The 24,524-nt window shown below is 39.0% G+C and overlaps 1 protein-coding gene and 1 pseudogene across 1 annotated transcript; both read left to right on the plus strand.

The window, feature by feature from the left end:
• The window catches only part of LOC146580115 (obscurin-like), a 374,391-nt pseudogene that overhangs the window by 17,858 nt on the left and 332,009 nt on the right, over window positions 1-24,524 (plus strand).
• On the plus strand, window positions 5,069-10,639 carry LOC146580117 (uncharacterized). The gene is made up of 8 exons (XM_085250641.1): window positions 5,069-5,165; window positions 6,077-6,148; window positions 7,209-7,224; window positions 7,815-7,906; window positions 8,355-8,402; window positions 8,524-8,586; window positions 9,928-9,967; window positions 10,076-10,639. The coding sequence occupies exons 1-7, from the start codon at window positions 5,069-5,071 to the stop codon at window positions 9,951-9,953; spliced, it is 414 nt and encodes a 137-aa protein (XP_085106767.1). The 3' UTR covers window positions 9,954-9,967; window positions 10,076-10,639.

Consider the following 24,524-nt stretch of genomic DNA (forward strand, 5'->3'; position numbering starts at 1 on the left):
ACTACGTTTCATGGAGTTCTTTTACCCTTTAAACACAGTGCAATATACAGAGAAATTTACCTTGCTGCCTGCAGAGAGCTGCAGTGAAAGAAAGTTAACATGAGCAGTGCAGCGGTGCATTCATGGTACATGGGAAAACTCAATACTTCACTAAAGATAAAACAAAATTAAAATAAAATAACAACCAATAACCAATAATACATACCAGGACCAGGGTGAACTTTGAACTTGTAGGTGGGAAACAGAAGACACAGAAATATACAATCAGTTTCCAGTTTACATTAATTTATGCATCTGAAAACCAGAATAAAATATTTAAATAAAATTAAACAGCAATATGTAAAAATCTCTCTCTCTGTCTAGTTCAGGTTAGTTTGAACTCTTATCTATGTTAACTACTTGTTAACCTGTGTTAGCTCCTTCAGGGTTAACCAGCTTTCTTTCAGCTGCTCTTCAAACTTTGATCAATATGAGTCGACTCAGTTTACTCACTAGACCTGCAGAGTGGCTGGTTAGGAATAATCAGTAACACAGTGAGTTACCAGTACAACACCAACACAATGAATGGAATTACAACACTGAAAGCACAAAATCAGCTGTCCACAGATTTACAGAGAAACCTTTCACAGTCACAGTCTGGTGTGGAATCAGTTCTTGGATTAAATCCTCTGTGTGTCGCAGTAACAGAGATTATTGTGGCGTCGTATCAAAGTTCAGAAGTGTGAGTCAGTTTTCTGATCTCTGGAATATGAGTTGATCCAGCAGGAACAGAAGATTTCAGTGGAGGTTCAGATCTCCTAGGTGTGGATCACCATCAAGGTTCAACAGTCTCAATTTCAGTTCTGAGATCTGCACTCGGCTAATAAACCTGATCTGTTTTGCAACACAAACACTGAAGTCTTATTCCAGCATTCCTAACAGCTCAGCTGGAAATCACATCCAAACTGCTCCCTGTAATGGCATTGGTGAAGTTGACTGTGCATATTAGTGTGGTCTAAAGACATCTGTGCGACAGGAAATGTCAGCTTCCACAGCAAAAGAATATAAAACAACCTTACTAGGTCTCATCTTAGCTATCAGAGGCTTCAACATCAGATTTAGTAAAGAACACAAGGACATAACGTGCTAACTGACACCAAAGAAAACCAACTGTGACTCACCAAATCCCAATACACCAAAAACAAAAGTAAAGAACAACACCAATGAAACGATAACTGCTCACACTCATTTAGGAGCAATTCTCACATGTTCAAAATACAATCAGATCATATTGACCTGGGTTACTTCCTCATTATTGATCAATAAACTCAGTCATGCTTCAAATTAATTATTTGAAATGTGCATGTACGTAATAAATTAAAATACACAAAAGTAAATAAAACAAATTCACTGTTTTGATCAAAACAGAAATACAGAATATTTTGTGTGGCACAGTTTGTTTTATCTCAACTATGGTTTTGTGATATTTGATCATTTACTTATTTCCATCTTTAAATTGTTCTGATTCAGTCATTTTTACTTTTATGTTCTTGTTCTAAACTGAACTGCAGCCAAACCAAAGGCTGAACTGAGAGCTGATAGGACAGCTGTTCCAGTAGGGGGCAGTGTGACCCTGACCTGCTCTGTGAGCCCATCATCATCATCTGGATGGAAATACTACTGGTACAGAGATGGGAAATCTTATCAACCTGTGACAAATGAACAAATCAGTGTCTCAGAGGGAGGACTCTACAGGTGCAGAGGAGGAAGAGGAGAACAAGTTTACTACACAGAGTTGAGTCAGTCAGTCAGGATTGACACAACTGGTGAGTTTAAATGTAACTTCCTACAAAGCACTACATCTGATGGTAACTGAACCTTTTGTCTTTCATGTGTTTTTATTGTACTTTCTTGAACATTAACAGTCTCAATCAGACCTGTTGTGACTCTGTATCCAAACTGGTCTGAGATATACAGAGGAGAGACGATCACTGTCAGATGTGAGATCCATGGAGGAGACACTGAGTGGGATTATGAGTGGGAAACAAACAGCATCATAAAACCTCCAAATCTAAATGAATACAGGATTATTTCTGCTTCATCATCCAACAGTGGAAACTATCTCTGTAAGGGCAGAATGAAAAGTTCACAGCATGAAACAACAGAGTGGAGTGATTCAGTCACACTGACAGTTTCTGACAGTAAGTCATGTTTGCTTTAAGCTGTTTGAACACTTTGTAAAATGTGTTTCTGTTCATATAGACTGAGATTATTATTCTTTGTATAAACTGAGCTCACTGTTCAGAGACTGTACTACATGTTCACTGAGAGAAAATCTTTGTTGAACAGATGAACCCCGTCCTGTCCTCACTGTGTCTCCATCATGGCTGAGTCCTGGAGCCTCAGTAACTCTGAACTGTGAGGTTGAACATCCGTCTGCAGGATGGAGCTTCTACTGGTATAAAGCTGTTCCTGATCTATCAGAGAAATCCTCCAGTTATGAGCTGCTACCTGATGGCAGTGGGACTGCACAGGACTCCTACATCATTCATGGACAGACACACACAGCAGGATATGTGTGCAGAGCTGGAAGAGGAGACCCAGAGTATCACACTGATCACAGTCAACCAAAGTTTGTCTGGTCTGCAGGTCAGCTTGTTTCTCTGTCCTTTCAATAAGCTCATGTTAGCTCATCATTTTTATTCAACAACATTTAGACCATTAAAATCTCATCTCCATGACAACTATTGATGTCTGTGTACATACTGTTTGTACTGATTATTTTTACTTGGTGCACAGACAGGATTTACACAGTTAAGACTCTTTGTTTAGTGCTCAGGTAGGTGCTCAGATAAAAAAGTCAAATATAGTTAATAAAGAAACAAAGATGTCAGCAGGCAGGTTAACAGCTCTGACAAATACAAGACAAACACTGACTACAGATGGACGCTAGAAGAAGACGTCACAAATAACAGCTGCTGTTATTGTTCATTTAAAATATACTTCAAAGGTTTTTAGTTTTGGTCCTGCTGCTGCAAAATATCTCACTGTAGAAGGAATCTGTGAAACAGACAATATCACAGAATTATGACAGAAACATTACAGCAAATGACTGAAGTGTGTTCAGAGTGATCTGTATCAGGTGGATGATGCTGAGAGTGATGACTCAAAGCTCATGATGTCACATGACCTGTACCAAGCTCTACATGAGCTGCCAGCAGATAAAGCATGTGGGTTAGATCATCTTAAACATGTCAGTATTCGGCTCCTTTGTTTTCCATTGATTTGACTGTCTGTGTGATTCAGGGCTTGTTGTCAGACTCAGTGTTGTCTCACCAAACAAACACTTTATCATATTGAACTATTAAATTTGATTTTCAAAACAAAAGCTTCAAACAAACAAATATTTTCACTGTGATATTTTGAATCCTAACATCTGTGAGCTTTGTCTCTTCACTGCATGTTGTTTCCAGATGTTCATTCAGCAGCGTCTCTCACAGTGAGTCCTGACAGAGTGCAACACTTCACCTCTGACTCTGTCTCACTGACCTGTGAGGGAAACTTCACTGAGTGGAGAGTGAGGAAGTTCTCTGAGGACGGCCGACTCTCTGACTGTAGGAGAATGACTGGATCCACATGTAACATCCACACATCAAAGTCAGATACTGGAGTGTACTGGTGTGAGTCTGGATCAGGAGAGTTCAGCAGTGCAGTCAACATCACTGTACAGAGTATGTTATTATACATTTACTTCTTGGATCTGAATGATTTAGACGTCACATGAACATTTGTCTCAGCTTTGCTCTATGTGAAGTAATTCTATGTGGCAACACAAACAAAAATGAGAATTTCAGACAATTTCAGGCAACGAAGCATCAAAATATTCTTGGATGTTGGTCTAATTTCTCTTCATCCGTTCATAATCCAGTTTGTCATAATTTGCCAACAGTATTTTTTATTTTCTCTGTCAGAATAAAACTCAACAAAGCTCAACATCTCTGTCGTCAGATTAGATGAACCTTTAATGTCTCAATTCAGAGAAATTTGGGAAACACGTCATGCAAAATAACACAAACATAGAAACATTTACAATTTCTACCTTTAACCATTCAATAATGTCACCGTCAATAATTTGACTCCTGCAGGAAACATCCCAACTATATTTCCAGTCCTCATAATCACTCAGAAAACCAGATCTGCATGTAGATCATGAGACACGACTCACAGCTTTTTCTCAAAGTGTGCACCAGCTGGTCTGACTGAAACAATTGTGTGTGATTGTGTCACAGATGATGATGGTCCTATCCTGGTGAGTCCTGTTCATCCTGTGACTGAGGGAGCTTCTGTTAATCTGAGCTGCAGTTTGAAAACACAAAAAATACTTTCCAATGTGTTTTTCTATCACAATGACAAACTTATTGAAAATGATACCCGAGGGGAGCTGAAGATCTCTGCAGTGTCAAAGTCTGATGAAGGTTTCTACAAGTGTCAGTACTCAGGAAGAGAGTCAGCACAGAGCTGGATGTCAGTTAAAGGTGAGCAGGATCAAAACAGTGTGTCTTTCTGTAAATGAGTTTCATGACTGAGAAATAAGATCATATTATCTTTCTTAATGTTTTGAAGCCACCTGGATCTATTTAGTCAGAACTTTTATAAAACTATTATGTAATATCTCTAAATTGTCAGGTTTAATATTGTTGTGGTTCAGGACTCATGTGTGAGACTCAGGTGAAAACAGCAGAGGAAGTAATGAGTCAAAGTTTACTCAAACAAAGGATAAATAATTTAACACAACAGATTGTGAGCTTTGACTTGGTCAACAAGAACAAAACATAAATGAACCTAAACTTAATGAGTGAGTCCTACAAAAACATCTTAACTGAGGTGAGAGAGACAGGCCAGAGGAGCGGACATAACAGCGTGAGGACGGCAGATCTGTGGGAGAGGAGAGAGCAGTTAGGGCAGGAAATCTGAGGGAATGTGACAAGACAGAGAGTGTTCATAAAGTGGCTGCAACAATGCCTTACTTGGAGTCCAGACTAGCTGGGTTTAGTGGATGAAGGCAGAGGTCTGTGGAAACTGCTGAATGATGGGCAGGCAGGCAAGTGAGGAAGAGGCTCCGAGGGGGGCAGCAGTGGTGGTGAATAGGGGGGCAATGATCCAAGGTGGCAGGCGTCTGACTGGAGGTGAATGATGGCATGAAAACGAATCTTGAAGCAGGAAGAAACTGAAACAAGGGGAAAATCTGTTAGCATACAAACCTTATTTTCCTACAAAGGATCCCAGCAGACCTGCCTGGTTACCTCACTGACGAGCTGCAGTCATGTTAACTATCCATTAACATTTGGCTACAGCCACCGAGGTCTTCAAGGTCAACTTTATGACTCAATAAAAATCCTTATAACATAGAAACTATGATTCTTACAAAGGTGTTGTGTCTTGTCAACATATAGAAAATACTGTATAAAGATTTAAATTATAATTTGTTTGACCTCTGACCTCACTTTTACATTTCACATCTGCTCTTGTTGTCATGTTGAAAAAATCTGCCTTTGGACTTATTTTTACTGAACTACAAACTTCTCACAGTACAAATAAAAAAAAAAAAGAAAATACAATGTGTTTTTTCTTTGAAAGCAAATGCTGTCAACAGAGTGAGCTGCCTTAGCAGAGATTTGTGCTCTCAGTGTTTGTTTTATACTTTATTAATAATTAATTATTGTTTGTTATTACAGTAACTGGACGTAGTTCATCTCCTGTGTGGTTGATGGTTGGACTGGTTTGTGGAGTCTCTCTCATTATTATTCTCCTGCTCTTGTTGTATCGCTGCAGACAGTCCATGTGTAAGAGCCTCTTCTTTTCATGCTGTATTAGAGAGTTTATTTACTACATACACTTTAATTATTCACACATATACATGTATTCTGATCTCATGACACAAAATATCAGTGGAACAATTTATACATGACAAACATGTGTAATAACATTTGTCTCTTTCACAGATTCCTGCTTCACCAGGTTGGTAAAATACTTTTTATTATTATTTGAAACAAACATCAGTTACTTTTGAGTTTATTGTGTTTATTTCCTGTTTTAGGTCGATCCAGTCTGAGAGTCACAGTCCGGGCTCCTCCACAAATCATGGAGTCAACCAGGATGAAACTCATGTGTACGGCTCTCTTCAACATGGTCAGCATTGAAAAACAGTCTTTATTATCATTATTAATATTGACTTTTATTAAGCCTCCATTAGCATGAACATTTAAGAGGTTCAGTTTGCGTTCACGAGTTTTTTAAATAACATTTAAAGATCTTACAGTCCTGGTTTTGACTCACACAGTGTTTCTGTGTTTGCTCTGATCTTTAGTGTAACTGTAATAAAATGATTAATGTGAGCCTGGCTTGTTTTTTCTTTAGGTACTGCTGACCTCTATGAATCAGTCACACAAGTGACAAACAGAAATGGTACAGTATATGTGCTGGAAAGCACAGAGCAGTTAGAGATGAAACTTGTTTTTGATTTAATGAAACTAATTTCATGTTTTAACAAACCTGTAAATAAAATATGAACATTTCACTATTAGATAGTTTTACAGAGTTTATTTACTACATTCACTTTAAATATTCAAACATTCATTCTGATCTGATGACACAAAATATCAGTGAAACATTTAAACATAATAATTGTAATTGAAAGAATCTGAACAGTCTGATGAAGAAGACCAGCTCTGTTCTGGGACGTCCTCATGACCCAGTGGAGGCAGTCAGTGACAGGATGGTGGCTCAGCTGTCACCCCTGTTAGATAACACCTCCCACCCCACGCAGGTCACTCTGACAGCACTGAGCAGCTCCTGCAGTGACAGGCTGCTGCACCCACAGTGTGAAGGAGAGATTTAGGAGATCTTTCCTTTCAGCTGCTGTCAGACTCTACAACATACATCATCATGTGAAAGCACACATGCACACACTGGTGTCTGTAAATATCTCAATGTGCAATACTCTATACCTGCTGCTACTAACATCCATCGACTGCACGATGAAATGCTTCCATTTGCAGCTGGTACAACAGAATTGAAATTCTCTACTTTTTGTGGTGTGCATTATTATTCATACTTTGTGATATATTATATTATTTAGTTTAGTCAGTTACTGTTCTTACTGTCTTTGAGCCACTGTGACCGCTTGGTTTCCTCTGAGATTAATAAAGTATTCTTATCTTATCTTACAGATTCCTGCTTCACCAGGTTGGTAAAATACTTTTTATTATTATTTTAAACAAACATCAGTTGCTTTTGAGTTTATTGCTGTCACGTCTGCCGTGGCAGATGAGTGGAGGTTGAGAATTAGGACCCAAGATGCAGGCAGCTGAGATGCAAATGAGTTTTATTCATAAAGAGGTGAAACAAACAGAAACAGCAAAGGCAAAATGATGATGCAGGGAGACACGGGAGACGACACAGAATGATGCAGGGAAAGAACACAGACGAACCAGCAACAAGCACACGAGGACACACACTATAAATACACACAGAGGGAAACGTGGAATAGCAAACAGGAGGCAGACACAGCTGAACCAAATCGAACTGATGAGACAGGGGAAAACATAAACTGAACACACTAACAGAAGACATGGATCTTCACAATAAAACAGGAAATGCACAGAGACACGGTACAGACACTAAACAGAGGGAACACAGAAACCAAACTCTAGGAACTAAAAAGTCTTAACCCCAGTACACAATCAGAACAAACACAAGATCATAATAATGAAAAACACAAACCGTTGGGTCAAAAGACCGAGGACCATGACAATTATGTTTATTTCCTGCTTTAGGTCGATCCAGTCTGAGAGTCACAGTCCGGGCTCCTCCACAAATCATGGAGTCAACCAGAATGAAACTCATGTGTACGGCTCTCTTCAACATGGTCAGTATTTAAAACAATCTTTATTATCATTATTAATATTGACTTTTAGTGGGGAAAGGCTAATTGATCAATCTAAATTGCCCATAGGTGTGAATGTGCGAGTGAATGTGAGCGCGAATGGTTGTCTGTCCCTGTGTGTGAGCCCTGCGACAGACTGGCGACCTGTCCAGGATGTAGCCTGCCTCTCGACCTATGACAGCTGGGATAGACTCCAGCGCCCCTGAAAAGGATAAGCAGAAGCGAATGGATGGATGGATACTGACTTTTATTAAACCTCCATTAACACAAACAGTTATAAGGTTCAGTTTGTGTTCAGCAGTTTTTCAAAGAACATTTAAAGATCTTACAGTCCTGGTTTTGACTCACACAGTGTTTCTGTGTTTGCTCTGATCTTTAGTGTAACTGTAATAAAATGATTAATGTGAGCCTGGCTTGTTTTTTTCTTTAGGTACTGCTGACGTCTATGAATCAGTCACACAAGTGAAAAATAGAAATGGTACAGTATATGTGCTGAAAATCACAGAGCAGTTAGAGATTAAACTTGTTTTTGATTTAATGAGTCTAATTTCATGTGATATGTTTTTACAATCCTGTAAATAAAAATATGAACATTTCAGGTTCAGATGAATACGATGACATCACCTCCTCTCTTATTGAGTTTAAAGATCTTAGAACTGAGAGTGAGTACACCAAAGTTAATTTTATAAAAAGAAAACCTGGTTTGGAAAGTTTTTTTAATTAGTATGAAATTAATTTTGGGGCTGGGAGGGGGGACATTTATTCCCCCCCACATTTGAATAATACATTTATTCAAATGTATTGTTTTGTTCTTTTCATCTTTTTTAATCTGTGTATTTAGTTCTGATCAATCTGAACAAAGCATGAGCTTACAGTACCGTGAAAAAGTATTCATACCTGTTGCACTTCTACACATTTTGACACCTTTTTTTAATTGAGATTTTCTGTGAAAGACCAACACAACGTAGCACATATTTGTGAAGTGGTATGAAAATGATACATGGTTTTAAAAAGTGTGGCGTGCATTTGTTTTCAGCCACCTGTACTCTGATATCCCTCATTTAAATCCAGTGCATTCATTTACCTTCAGAAGTCACCTATTTAGCTGCTCTGTGGAGGCCTCAGTGGTTTGTTAGAGAACATTAGTGAACAAACAGCATCATGAAGACCAAGGAACTCACCAGACAGGTCAGGGATAAAGTTGGAGATAAGTTTAAAGCAGGGTTAGGTAATAAAAAAAATATCCCAAGCTTTGAACATCTCAAGGAGTATTGTTCAATCCATCATCCAAAAATGGAAAAAGCATGCTACAACTGCAAACCCAGGGTGATCTCTAAAACCTTCAGGACACCAGCCGACCCCTGGTTTAGATCAAAGAATATTCTTGTGTTAGAATGGCTCAGTCAAAGTCCAGACCTAAATCCCACTGAGCATCTGTGGCAAGACTTGAAAAATTGCTGTTCACAGTCTGGCTGAGCTTGAGCCATTTTGCAACAAATAATTGTCAAACATTTCAGTCTGTAGATGTGCAAAGCTGGTAAAGACAAACCCCGAAAGACTTGCAGCTGTAAATGCAGCGAGCAGTGTCTCTACAAAGTATTGACGAAGGTGGGTTGAAAACAAATGCATGCCACACTTTTCAGAGTTTTATTTGCTTAAAATTTTGAAAACCATGTATCATTTTCATACCACTTCACAGTTCTGCACTATTTGTGTTGGTCTATCACAGAACATCCTAATAAAAACATTTAAGTTGGTGGTTGTAAGGTGACAAAATGTATAAACGTTCAAAGGGTATGATACTTTTTCAAGTCACTGTCAGCTCCCAGGAGAGGTCTTAATGTTTTTTTACTGATACAGAAGAAGATAGAGAAGTGTTTCAGCTTCACATGTTTTGCAAAAAAAATCTTTACAACACAGAACAAATTACAAATGATAAGTTATGTGTCTGAGGCCAGATGTTTACATGAAAGTAAAACCAGATGGTTTCCTCGTCCACACAGATACAGAGTCTGTCTGCGCCTTCTGAACAAATCCTATAAGGTACAGTAACATTACACACCTGCAAAGACTCAAACACAAAACAGAACTTCACTTTGCATCAAGGGGAGACAATGCTTTTATAATAAACTTTATTGTTCTTCAACACAGGTGGGACAGACACAGGGGCAGCCAGTGACCCCTCACACACGTCCTTATGCTGATATCCAGGCAGGTTCTCAGTGTTTGTAGCTGCTGATTTATGCAGCAAACATTTCCACAGTCCTCTGCAGCAGATTATAGAAACACTTCTTCTCTCAGCTCACGACAGAAGATCTACAGCTGGGACACTGTTAAGTGGTTCTACGTGAAAAATAGTTAAATATTTACTCAAACATGTTCTTGTATGTAAAACAGGTTCAAATGCATGAAATTACATTTGTCCTTTATAGTGGACATTAAAAAACACCACATGTATAAATGATAATTTACATCTTAGAGCCCTGCTCTCAAACACTGACTCAGATGTAACTGTCTGTGAAACTGGATTTAAGAAATAAGAACGTAAAGTTCACAAAACATGTCAAACAGACTCTCCTTCATGAAGTCCTCGCTCATAAAGTGCTTCACAGACCTGAACATTACAGCTAACAGCTGGATTTTCCTGTGTCAGTGCAGCTAACCAAACAGCGCAGAACCTCTTACTGCTAAAGAGACAGACGGTGAAAGCAGACAGTATGTCCTCCGTTTTAACATAAAACTCATTGTTGCAGCACAAACTGATGTTTAGTTTAAGTGTCCTTATTTTCACTGAGTTATTGGTTCTGCTATTAGTTACTTAACATAAACGACCGTGGCTCAGGGGGTTGGGAATCGCATCTGTAACCGGAAGGTCGCCGGTTCGATCCCAGGGCTCTCTGTCCTGGTCATTGTGTCCCTGGGCAAGACACTTTACCCTACTTGCCTACTGGTCTTGGCCAGAGGGGCCGATGGCGCGATATGGCAGCCTCGCTTCTGTCAGTCTGCCCCAGGGCAGCTGTGGCTACAACTGTAGCTTGCCTCCACCAGTGTATGAATGTGAGAGTGAATGAATAGTGGCATTGTAAAGCGCTTTGGGTGCCTTGAAAAGCGCTATATAAATCCAATCCATTATAAACTGATGTGAGTCTTTTGACTGAAACAAACCGACCTGGTGATGTGATGCTCTGTACTGACAGAAGATGGCGCTGAACATCTTTTTATAACTCTAAGCACTTATTTCTTAAATTAAGCTTCACAGTCAGAGTTACATCTGTGTCAGTTTTTGAGAGCTGGGCTCCATGATGTACATCAGCATTTATACATGTAGTGTTTCATGTCCCCTTTAATGCTGAACACCTGATGTGACATTTCCACACATTAATTCTGCTCAGTACCTGATTGTTTTACATGTTTTACATCCTCCATCTTCCAGTTTTTGTGATTTGGTTCATGTAAACATTTCTGATGGTTTTATTTTCATCAAAATATTTTAATTTGCACTTGAGTTTGACCTCTTAGAGATTACACTCACTTTGTTTTCACAGACTTGTGACCATGACACAAAACTACAGACAGAAGTGGATAAAATCTCAGTGTTACTGGTTTTAGAAATGCTTTACGATAATAAAAAATACATCATTTAGAGTCAAAATATCTTAAATGGTAACAAATATAACTGTTATCTTCGGGTTAGTCACAGTCCAAATCATCATCTGCATCAATGAATGTCAGTGAGGCGTCCTGAAAGTCGTCACGTCTCCTGTTCAGTGACCGTCTCTGAGAATCACTCTCCTCTCCAATCAAATCACTTTTCTTCTGTTTATCCTCTGAGTTGCTCTTTGATGGTTATGAATCATCGCTCTTCTTTAAACTGTGAAGTCGTTGCTGTTCTTGGGAGACATTTCTCTTTTGTTCTGGTATCAAATTGCTTCGTGTTTGCTGAGCTTCACCATCTTTCTGGTCACCTGTCAAACTGTTGCTCATGTTTCCAGAGCAGCTTTTCTTCTGCTCAGACTGCATGTGCGTGTGTGTGTGTGTGTGTGTGCGTGTGTGTGTTTCCAGCTATACCATACATAGACATGCGACCTTTCAATGACCTTAAACCGTGTGTATGAGGTATGCAGAAAAGCAGAAACAAGCACCTTGCTAAACTATAAAAACAGGAACTTGTAATAAGTCATGTCTCAAACAAACATTTAAAGGTGTGAAGTCTTGCACTTTAGAAGAAACAGAACATGGTGCTTTCCTAATGTATAACATAGCTCATCTCTGGACTAAGCTGCACTCTAAATAAAGAAAGCACATTTTGTCAGCACAGACACAGATAAAGGAAATAGTAGAAGGTTGAAAATAATTCCTCTGACTGTCTGACTTCTTCATAATTATAGCCATATTAGGACACATAAAGGCAATGATTATATATTTATATATTTTAGCACAAATGACAATATAAAAAATATCAATGCCAACAGAATCTGCCTCTGTTTAGTTTTTCTGTTCATTTGTCCAGACTGACACTTCTTTTGCTCTAAGAAATAAGAACACAATGATCGGGACGGTGTAAGCTACAACCCTATAATCACTTTCTGTTACCGACCTCTCAGCTAAACCTGTGTAGAGTCATCCAATAATAACAACTGGGGTTGCCACGATTCGTTGACTAGTCACGATCAGGTCAACTAGTGTTCAACACAAAAACAAGAAGAAGCCGTCTCCAGTATCATTGATGTGTCCAAATTCAGGGGCTGCATCCTTTGCAGGCTGCATTTGTAGGTCGATAACGTTACAGCAACGCAACGAAGACTGTCCAACCTCGAAGACTCCTCCAAATGTGTCCTTTTCCCTAGATTGGAAGGATGGGTCGGGTGTATTCTTTGTGGCCCGATCTAACCCAGAATTCATAGTGCGGCCCAGCCAATTCTAGTTTCCAACAATGGCGGCAGCTACTTTGTTTTAATATTACTCTTTCTTGGTCACAAAATAAATGTTTAAGATATTTTCAGTCGAGAATGTAGCTGTGTAAACTTCAAATATCTGCTCGATTTATCAGGACATTACATATTTGCAAAAGTCCAAAAGTGCTGCGATCTGCCCTCATTCATGTTGTGTGTTCTGTCTGCCTGTGTAAGTTTATTTTGTATTTTACTTCAGCCAGTTTTCTGTTTTGTCGTCCAGCATTAAAGCTGTATTTAAGTTCACCTTTTGCTTCCATCTGTGTGCATTTTGGGTGCCACCGGAAGTAGCATATGCTAAGGTGCACATAGTCTTTTCGCATTACCTCAGTAAGACCATGTGAAAATGAAAACAAATCATCCTGGGTGAACTTAGACACATTTGTTCCCCTTTTGTTAAGACAGAAAAACGCAGCACACAAAAATACTGTCGCCTTATATACATGGTGTATAAACTCAACATGCACATTTCACTTAAAAATTAAGATGTGAACAAATCAACTTGTTAGAGATATTCTTCTCCTGTTGAAACCCCCCCCCCCCCCCCCAAATAAAATAAAATAAATAAATACGCCTTATCAGATATTGATGCTTCTTTCCTGTGTGATAGAAAATAGGAGACTGATGTTTGTTTGTTTTTTAAGTTAATTCCCAATAAAACTAACTGTTTTGTTGCTAACTACATTGCTGTCTGTATTATTGCTGAAGTCCTAAATGATCACCTTTAAAGTGTTTGTGCTAATGACATCATGTACAGTCAGACAGGCATGGAGAACAGCACTGACTGGGAGGCTTTGAACAGATCACATGGTTCAATTCAACATATGAGACTTTAAGAATGCACAAGCATCTACTTAAAATCTATTTAATTTATCATCTATGATATTATTTTGTACAATTCCAATGTACTTTGTTCATCTCCCTTAAATAAACAAGCACTCTTAAAGTATGAAATATTCATGTACAAACACACATAAATGTGTGAACTGTCTCAGTGGCTGATTGTGCCCCACAGGCCTCAGTGTGAGCTTAAAGACATTTATAATGTTTAACTAGTTTAATGTGTCGGTGCTGACGATAAACACATTTTGAATGAAAGCCGGGGAACTTTGGTAGCACAGAAACAAGTGGCTATTCTTTGTGAGTATATGGATCAGTCATATTACCATTATTTCACCCAAAGGCACCAAGTTAATACTTAAAAAAGCTGCAGCAATACACACAAATATAAACAGTACTTGGTGACAACTTTGCTTTTAGCCTTTAACCCTCTGGGGTCCAGGGTATAACTGGCCGTTTTTGACTACTTTTGATTTGGCCTCTATATTTCACCTTTAAAAACTGTTTATCTTGCCAATCTGTTATTTGCCCATTTTGATATAATGTATCAGCACAATTTATCTAAATTCAGACAAAGTGATATTTTTGACTGTAAAAACTAGAGATGGACCGATCCGATATTACGTATCGGTATCGGTCCGATACTGACCTAAATTACTGGATCGGATATCGGAGAAAAATAAAAAATGTAATCCGATCCATTAAATATCACGAAAGCACCTCACAAAACTTGCAACACGCCGTAACTCACCTCAGAACGTTAGCACGTCGGAGCAGTATGCATCACGTGATAGAGCGGCTGTGGCATGCGGGACCTGTCGGTGGTCTGGATAGCATTTGGAGCTTCGCTAGCAACCCGGCATTTCATCTCCGACAAAGTTATCCCGAGAGAAGTAAAGCAAGTGTGTAAGTCCATCTCTGAATGTTTGTAAAGCATTCCTGCGTTAAGCTTAACAAGCGACTGCCTCTCCTGCTGCTACTTCAATCATGAAACTGCTTAACGATCAGCTGATCGGCTTTTCTGTCGCGAGTCCGTCTCTCTGGTTTGCTTTTGGCCCACTTTGCACCAGAAAGAGGAAACCAGCGGCTGAACAACAGCAGAACGTTTAAGCTTGATAAGCTGTTGTTAGAATTTATTTAATATTACTTTCTACTCCAGGATCTTTTTCTACGTAGCTGACGCTGGTAACTGTGCAGGGGCGGATCTAGCAAAGTTTAGCCAGGGGGGCCGATAGGGCATTAACAGGGAAAAGGGGGCACAAAGACATACTTTTCTTTCTTATTCTCATTTAAAATGTCTAGCTTTTAATGAATAATTATCTGACACCCAAAGTTTTAATTTGATGTAAAATGAATAGAAGTCAATTACTGTATATAGTAACTATTAAGTCTAATATATATACCCTAGTAAGCTATAGTACTTTTTCCTTTGGGAAGGTACCATCTGTGCAGTCTGCAATTTTGTTGAAGAAAGATGTTGAATCTATTTAATATTTCTTGAAAAATAATTGATTTCTGTGCATTTTTTTTCACACTGCATCAAATTAAGGTTGATTACGTCGATTAAGCATCATGAGGTGGAGCGTGAGGGGTGGTTCCCTATTTTTTATTTATTTATTTTTGTTGTTGCTGGGAGTTGGAACCCTATTAGTTAGGTTGCTTAATATTTATGCTAAGTACTCTTTAAAATACCAGAATAGGGAGGATGATGTAGGTTTAAGTTTATTAGATTGATCAGTATTGCTGAACTATGAAATGTTTTTTTTTGCATACAGGTATAACAGAATAGCTTTAGTGTAGTTGTTGTTTTAAACTTGAGTATGAACTTATACAAAATGCAGCAAGATATTTAAAAAACCAGTTTTGTTGATCAAAAAACACTATATCGGATTCATATCGGTATCGGCAGATATCCAAATTTATGATATCGGTATCGGTATCGGACATAAAAAAGTGGTATCGTGCCATGTCTAGTAAAAACCAAAAGCATGTTTAACGAATCATTTTCATAACTTGAAATGCAAATACAAATTGTACGTTTTTAAAAAATATGCACAAGTTTTGCAAAAAACAAAGTTATATGGTACTATTTACCTAAAAATGCAGCCAAGGCTCAGACGTTTTTTATATAAACATTTAAAACTGTTTACAGAACAATCAGGTGTTCTGCATCAAATAAGAAGAGAACAAATTATTTATGCAACTCCAAAAAATAGTTTGTGTCACTATAACACAGATGAGAACAGCACAGGGATAAATCCTGCAGGTCTGACAGCAGGTGTGTCACTCAGCCTTTACACTGCAGTCTGCCTTTGGTGGCTTTTTTGCAGCAACTGTGACATTCACTTGTAGAACTGACAGACAAAACAAAACAACGACTACACTACACACTAACTACACAAGACAACAAACTAACTTGAGACTCCAAACACAGTAAACATCAGAAAGCTCTCACCAGTGTTGACTAACGCGTTACAGTAACTACGTTATTATTGCGGTAACGAGCACGGTAACTAGTTATTATGCCAAAATCAGGAACGTGTCAATCGTTACTGGGATTTAGATAGGCTCGTTACTTCGTGTGGTGGCTATCATGGAGCCTCCACAGATTGAGTACCATTAGCAAGTGGTGGAGGCCAGCAGGTGAGGCAGGAGGAGCAGAGACCCGTGGCGGCCGCCGGTCTGAGTGTGAACTGAACTTCAGGTAAGAAGTTATGACCTGCAGTCTATCTGGGTCAGATATAAACCAAGTTTAGGTGGAGTTTATTTTCGTTATGCTGACCTTTTCCGTGCTGCGTACTAGCTAGCATGACGGAGTTTCTATACAGCTGGGTGGGTGCTATGATGTTACTGATGTTGGACTTTATTTTGTTCATAAGGTTAATTAGTAGAGATGCCAACCGTCCCCTAAAAAACTGAATCATCTCGTATTCAGAGAAAATATTACGCGTTTCATATTGAGCTGAAAAGGAACAGTTTGTCCCGTACTTCAGCTACAATGAAAAAGACACAAAGCTGGAGTTATTCTGTGTCTTGGTTACAGTAACTAAAGTAAGTACAACAATCCAGCAAAGCCTACAGCTCAGCCACCACCTTAAGCATCGGATGAGGATGATGAGCAGCAGTTGCTTTGGCCAAAGGCAGGAACCCAGAATGGGGCACCACCCAGGTGGAGAGGACAGCAGGAGAGAGAGAGAGCAACCACAACAGCACTGACAGGAAGTCAGAGAAGACTGGAGGACCATGACATCTGTTTGTGTATTAAATTTAAAGACATTAAGATCAAACCGCAAAAATGACAATGCAGAATAATGCCGATATGTGTGTGAAGGGTTGTTGGTGGTTACTGTCTGTTCTGCCACAGGTTTATTTTTAATCCTGTGGCAGAGTAATGACTTCATGAACTTCTTCACAAATAAAATTTTTATCATTAGAGAAAAAATTACCAATAATCATCCCACAGATGTAATATTATCTACAGCTACTCTTAGTACCATTGATGTTAAGTTAGACTCTTTTTCTCTAATTGATCTTTCTGAGTTAACTTCAATAATTACTTCCTCCAAACCATCAACGTGTCTTTTAGACCCCATTCCTGCAAAACTGCTCAAAGAAGTCCTGCCATTAATTAATTCTTCGATCTTAAATATGATCAACCTATCTCTAATGATCGGCTATGTACCACAGGCCTTCAAGCTGGCTGTAGTTAAACCTTTACTCAAAAAGCCATCTCTAGACCCAGCAGTCTTAGCTAATTATAGGCCAATCTCCAACCTTCCTTTCATATCAAAAATCCTTGAAAGAGTAGTTGTCAAACAGCTAACAGATCATCTGCAGAGGAATGGTTTATTTGAAGAGTTTCAGTCAGGTTTCAGAGCTCAGCACAGCACAGAAACAGCTTTAGTGAAGGTTACAAATGATCTTCTTATGGCCTCTGACAGTGGACTCATCTCTGTGCTTGTCCTGCTAGACCTCAGTGCAGCGTTCGATACTGTTGATCATAATATCCTATTAGAGCGATTAGAACATGCTGTAGGTATTACAAGTACTGCGCTGCAGTGGTTTGTATCATATCTATCTAATAGACTCCAATTCGTGCATGTAAATGGAGAGTCCTCTTCACACACTGAGGTTAATTATGGAGTTCCACAGGGTTCAGTGCTAGGACCAATTCTGTTTACATTATACATGCTTCCCTTAGGCAGTATCATTAGAAGACATAGCATACATTTTCACTGCTATGCAGATGACACCCAGCTCTATCTGTCCATGAAGCCAGATAACACACACCAATTAGTTAAACTGCAGGAATGTCTTAAAGACATAAAGACCTGGATGGCCGCTAACTTTCTGCTTCTTAATTCAGATAAAACTGAGGTTATTGTACTCGGCCCTGAAAATCTTAGAAATATGGTATCTAATCAGATTCTTACTCTGGATGGCACTACCTTGGCCTCCAGTAACGCGGTGAGGAACCTTGGAGTCATTTTTGACCAGGACATGTCCTTCAACGCACATATTAAACAAATATGTAAGACTGCTTTCTTCCATTTGCGCAACATCTCTAAAATTAGAAATATCCTGTCTCAGAGTGACGCTGAAAAACTAGTTCATGCATTTATTACTTCCAGGCTGGACTACTGTAATTCATTATTATCAGGATGTCCAAAAAACTCACTGAAAAGCCTTCAGCTAATCCAAAATGCTGCAGCAAGAGTCCTGACAGGGACTAGAAAGAGAGAGCATATTTCTCCTGTTTTGGCTTCCCTTCATTGGCTTCCTGTTAAATCCAGAATTGAATTCAAAATCCTGCTCCTCACATACAAGGTCTTAAATAATCAGGCCCCATCTTATCTTAATGACCTTGTAGTACCATATCACCCTATTAGAGCGCTCCGCTCTCGCTCTGCAGGCCTACTTGTTGTTCCTAGAGTATTTAAAAGTAGAATGGGAGGGAGAGCCTTCAGTTTTCAGGCCCCTCTTCTGTGGAACCAGCTTCCAGTTTGGATTCGGGAGACAGACACTATCTCTACTTTTAAGATTAGGCTTAAAACTTTCCTTTTTTCTAAAGCATATAGTTAGGGCTGGACCAGGTGACCCTGAATCCTCCCTTTGTTATGCTGCAATAGATGTAGGCTGCCGGGGGATTCCCATGATGCATTGAGTTTTTCCTTTCCAGTCACCTTTCTCACTCACTATGTATTAATAGACCTCTCTGCATTGAATCATATCTGTTATTAACCTCTGTCTCTCTTCCACAGCATGTCTTTATCCTGTCTTCCTTCTCTCACCCCAACCGGTCGCAGCAGATGGCCGCCCCTCCCTGAGCCTGGTTCTGCCGGAGGTTTCTTCCTGTTAAAAGGGAGTTTTTCCTTCCCACTGTCGCCAAAGTGCTTGCTCATAGGGGGTCATATGATTGTTGGGTTTTTCTCTGTATCTATGAAGCGCCTTGAGGCGACTTTTGTTGTGATTTGGCGCTATATAAATAAAATTGAATTGAAAATTGAATTGAATTGAATTGAATCTACTGAACGGCCTCATTTTCGTCTCGGCCACATACAAAAGAGGAAATGCAGCCTGTGGTTTGAGACAACAGTTTTGTGTGTAGCAGTGTCTTATTTTAAGCCATCAGTATCCAGCAAACATAAGGTCCTAAAGCACACTGCACTTTATTGTCCTCTTCATACCCCGATGAGGAAAATACTTTATAATATTAACATGTCAGTAACATGTGAAACTTTAATGACTGAGACCATGAACATATGCAGAAAGTGTTTAGACTCTGACCTGTAGATCAGACTGTGACAGGAAGGATCAGTTCTCAAAAAGACGTGAATGATGGAAAATATTGTGTAAACATTGTTATTTGTATAACTGCAAGTTCACACGGAGCTGCAGTCTTATCTGCACCATCTCTGCACTGAAACAAACCTCAATGATCTTTTGCTGTTTCCTTCATCAGCCTGCAGAGTTAAAATGAGGAAGAACATTTACTATAGAAACTGTGCTTTAACTGCTACATTAACTATTTGCAGGTATTAAAGTAAAATAAAAAAAGATTACACATCTTTACTGTAACAATGTCAGAGCTGACAGGTGGGGAGGTCCAGATTAGGAAGAAGAAATTAAAAGAAGGAAAGAGATTTAAAAAAAAGAAAAAAAGAGGAAATGACACAGAAAACAAACAGAACCTGAAAGAGAGCAGAAGGAAGACGGAGGCCTGAGGACAGGGCCCAGAGCTGTGATCACATGCACATAATATACAAGGACAAACAACCGTCCACATCAACCCACTGCTCTAAAACACTTCAAAAACTCTGGTGTGAATGTGGTGTCGTCTTATTCTTCTTATCAAACCTCAGTAAGTGTAAAGAGGAACTGGAAGTTTGGTCCAGTTATAAGTGAACAGTTCAATAGTGGTTTGTTGCAATGCTTTGTGCATTTTCTCAGCATGCTTTCAAGATTTAACCTGTGGCGTCCACAAATGTGGACATCACATTTTGTCTTGTCTAGACCACAGTACTAAATTTTGTTCTACAAGGACCTGATATCCACTCACGAGGACATTATTCTGCCACTGTTCTATCAAATTTTCAAACGAATGTCCCCATATGTGGATATCAGGCCCTTGTAGAGCAAAATCAATAAAAAGTAATTCTTTGTTTTTACATTCATCAGGTGCCAATCAGCCCAAATAGCAAAGAGAAATAAAAATGCTATGAAAGAGTTCAGGTCTTCGGAGGTTAAAGTTACTATGGCAACATGAGTAAAAATAAAGGTAAAAGTCTTTCAGGAATAATTATGATAAGATCCCTCTACAGTCATGCTGTAGGTAATACACCACAGTATCTTCTGATCTATTAGTCTACACATCACTGAATCATTTGGACAGATTAACATTTGTGGAATCACACAGTGTTTAAGTCTCAGTTATTTATTTATGTTGACTGCAAAGTGTAAGTTGACACTTTTGTGATCTCAATAGAGATTTTGTGATGACCCACAGGTAAGTCTCTGTGTTCCTGTGATCAGTTATCTGCAGTGTTGGGTAAGTTACTTTAAATTAGTAACTTAGTTACATTACTACTTACTTCTATCAAAAGTAACTCAGTTACTTCAAGTTACTCGTTACTAGGGAAAGTAACTTTGGTTTTACGCAGAATTCTCTTGTTAATGTGTTGCTTCCATAACTTTGCCAGTCTTCTAGCTTCCTTACTTGCAACAAGTGCACTGTGCCACCTACCAATAGAAAAAATAATAATAATGTGCATATTTCCACAAGAGAAATCCCACGCCTGGACCGTCGTTGACCGCGGCCATGATTCTAGCCTACGTCACAGCATCATGTGCGCTTTTTACACCCAACACAAAAACTGCAGTCCCGGACAAACTGTGTGTCTTTTCAACTCAACACGAAACGCGTAATATTTTCTCTGAATACGAGACGATTCTGTTTTTTGCGGGACGGTTGGCAACTCTAATAATTAACCTTATGAACAAAATAAAGTTCAACATCTTCATAGCACCCACCCAGCTGTATAGAAACTCTGTCATGCTAGCTAGTACACAGTACGGAAAAAGTCAACATAACGAAAATAAACTCCACCTAAACTTGGTTTATATCTGACTCAGACTGCAGGTCATAACTTCTTACCTGAAGTTCAGTGCACCTGACACTTGGACCAGCGGCTGCCTCGGGTCTCTGCTCCTCCTCCTGCCTCCCCTTTCCCTCATCCACCTGCTGCCTCCACCACTTGCTAATGTTACTGAATCTGTGGAAGCTCCGCGATAGCCACCACACGAAGTAACGAGTAACGAGCCTATCTAAATCCCAGTAACGACTAACGCGTTCCTGATTTTGGCATAATAACTAGTTACCGTGCTCGTTACCACAATAATAACGTAGTTACTGTAACGCGTTACTTAACAACACGTTAGTCCCAACACTGGTTATCTGTAACTCAGTTTTCTTCGTTTGTTACCATCGAGGCCTGAAACTATCAGCTTCATAATAAAGGTCACCTTTGTTTGGTACTTTGAGTCCTGCTTTGCAAGGGTGGCTGTAGCTCAGGCAGTAGGGCTGAACATCTGCTGATCGGAGGTTTGTTGGTTCAATTCCTGGCTTCCCCTAGTCTGCTCATCACATATTCTTGGGCAAGATACTAACCCCCAATTGCTCTCTGAGGCATCCATTGGAGTATGAATGTGTGTGTGAATGTTTGTCACAAAGCACTAAGAAAAATGTGCTAGTATGAATGGGTGAATGCACAAGTTGTGTGAAGCGCTCGGAAGAGTAAAATAAGTGCTGTATAAGAACCATTTAGCATGTGGGTCTGCTTTTTGAACTGACTCTGAACACAATCACATGATCTTGGTTGGTAACATGTGGTGTTCAACACAAACATCATTATTACAGTGTTTCAATCATTGTTTCACATCATCAGTTTGTTTTATTTTATTGTGTTTACATGTAGTCAGAGGCTGAGGTCAGTGTGCATCTGCACATACATGTCAAAGCAAGACAAAGAACAGTCTGCAGAATAAATGAGTTCCTGCTTTACTTTGAAATGACAACAGATAATAAATATAACTTTGAATTTATCTATGAATTTAATTGTTCTTTAGTTGGTGAAACATAAAAGTCTTTAGTCTCACTTCAGCCACACACTGAGTCATTACCTGTGTTTGGGTCTCCACCAAACTTAAAACCAGAATTTAACCACAAGGTGAAAACTTTCACAGGTCTGAGGTCAAAGGAGCCTTTTTCACTATAGTACTGCATGATGATGTTTCAGCAAAGAGTCAAATAAAATAAAAACATTTTAATGCAGCCTAAAGTAAGAATTTAATTTAATTCCACTGTTAAACAATCAAAAGGATATATATATATATATATATATATATATATATATATATATACTTTAAAGGCTTTAGTGAAAATACAGGCACCGAAGTAGAAAAGCTGTTTTGGTATATTCACTCTCAGTGACTCCCAGTCTGCAGAAACCTGCCAGGAGACATATTGCACCCAAAAAATACCCCAAAAGGGCAAAACATGTATACTTACATGAAGCAACACAACAACTTTGTATATTATAGAAAAAGGAAACAACACAACACAAGAAACAAGCTTCTATGTTTGCAGTGGACAGGAAATATAAACATATCAACCAACTGCTACAGGAGCTGTTTAAGTTTCGTGTCAAAGGGCAGGAAGCACAGAGAGACCAATCAGAATAAGAGCCTGTAGAAAAACTCTTGTTGTATCTATATTAAACACAACTTCTCCTTTTTCTGCAAAGTAAAACTGTTTGATTATCTGTGGATCAGAGTGCAGCAGGCTGGATGTGACGATGGGGCACTCTTTGCTCTGCATGATGGGCTTTTTCTGTGAGTACACGTCTGACATTGTTTGAACGGCAGCGATTAATGAAAATGTTTCTGATCTGTGAGAATTACAGTGAGTCACTGCTTTAACCTGTTTACCTGAGAGCTGGAACAAAGCAGACTTGTGATTCTTTAAGTGTTTAAATGTTTGATACACTGCTGCTTTTTGCATCACTTATAGTTACACACTGTGTTACAACAGTTTGAGTTATTATGTTTGAGCCTGTTTGACAAACAGAAGCACAGAAATTTGGTGATTACTGTTCATCTGGAAATGTATCTTTAGAAAGTCTTACTTTATATTGTTTTCAATCTTATCAGTTGTATAATGTCTGATGAGGTTTTATTCATTATTTTAGTGCTCAGTACTGTCATCTGTGGAAATGCTGAAGGTAAGAAATGATTATTTTCTTCCTGTTCATATATGTAGCTGTTATCTCCTATAATGTGCTCAATAATATCCTCCCTGTGTTTACATGTTATCTTCTGCACAGACTCAATGCTTCTATTCAGCCTGTGCAGTTAAACATAAATGGCTTCAGTAAGCGCTCCATGTGGAGACTGTGGCGTTCTTCACAGCTTTTACTGATGTACCATTTGTACCACTTTCAGTCTGTAAAACTGTAACAACAAAGCAGAGCAGGTACATTTAATCTCAGTGTAGATGCACAAATGTCACATGACCAATGCAAGATCACAACATCAACAATAAATGGACAAAGCCTGTCAAGTGACGTAAATACAAATACCACGTGCTGACATGTTTTATGCTAACAGGCAAAACAAAGCACTAACAGTTAGCTTACAGTAGTAATGTAACAAACTTCACAGACCCACAAGAAGGACAGAGCACTAATATGTAGAAACAATCCATCATCTGCCCAAACTTACACTTTATCCCATCTCAAGAGCAGCAGATGCAGAACTATCACAGACACGGAGCTCTAGCCATTACTTGGCACCTCCGCTATTTAACCACTAGATGGCGGACTTTGACATGAGCAGACCAGGAAGAAGCAGATGAATAAATGTGACCCGTCATATAACAAACTTGAAACAAACTATATTTCAGGAATAACCTGAGGGACAAAATATTGTATATGATACAGCTCACACTCCACTGCGTTTATTGGTTAAAATATTAAAAGATCGTATCAAGAGTGCAACCATGTGAGCAGATGTTTCACTCAGCCGATACACAAACTTTATATTTACTAGAGTTTGTTGCCTTGAAACTGACTGATTTCCTTTTCATGAGTATTTATCTGTCCATCCTCACACATCACAGTTAGGATTCACAAGATGCTGATGAACTGGAGGATCAATCTAATTTATTACAGCACAGCGTGATGAGTTTAGGGTAAATGCAGGTAACTCAAATCTGAAAACAGACTCAACCACAGATCAGTCAGTTAAAGTCC

This window comes from Mchenga conophoros, linkage group LG3 (genome assembly GCF_057382185.1).
Source record: "Mchenga conophoros isolate Kocher_MC1m ecotype Shallow Benthic linkage group LG3, M_conophoros_male_GT1.1, whole genome shotgun sequence".
NCBI classification, from domain to species: domain Eukaryota; kingdom Metazoa; phylum Chordata; class Actinopteri; order Cichliformes; family Cichlidae; genus Mchenga; species Mchenga conophoros.

What these genes read in the sequence shown, in the direction of transcription:
- LOC146580117 (XM_085250641.1), top strand. Translation starts at nt 5,069, where the DNA reads ATGGGCAGGCAGGCAAGTGAGGAAGAGGCTCCGAGGGGGGCAGCAGTG. An exon ending in GTACGGCTCTCTTCAACATG is followed by an intron (nt 7,907 to 8,354) that starts GTCAGTATTTAA and finishes TTTTTTCTTTAG; the next exon opens with GTACTGCTGACGTCTATGAA. An exon ending in TAAAGATCTTAGAACTGAGA is followed by an intron (nt 8,587 to 9,927) that starts GTGAGTACACCA and finishes TCGTCCACACAG; the next exon opens with ATACAGAGTCTGTCTGCGCC.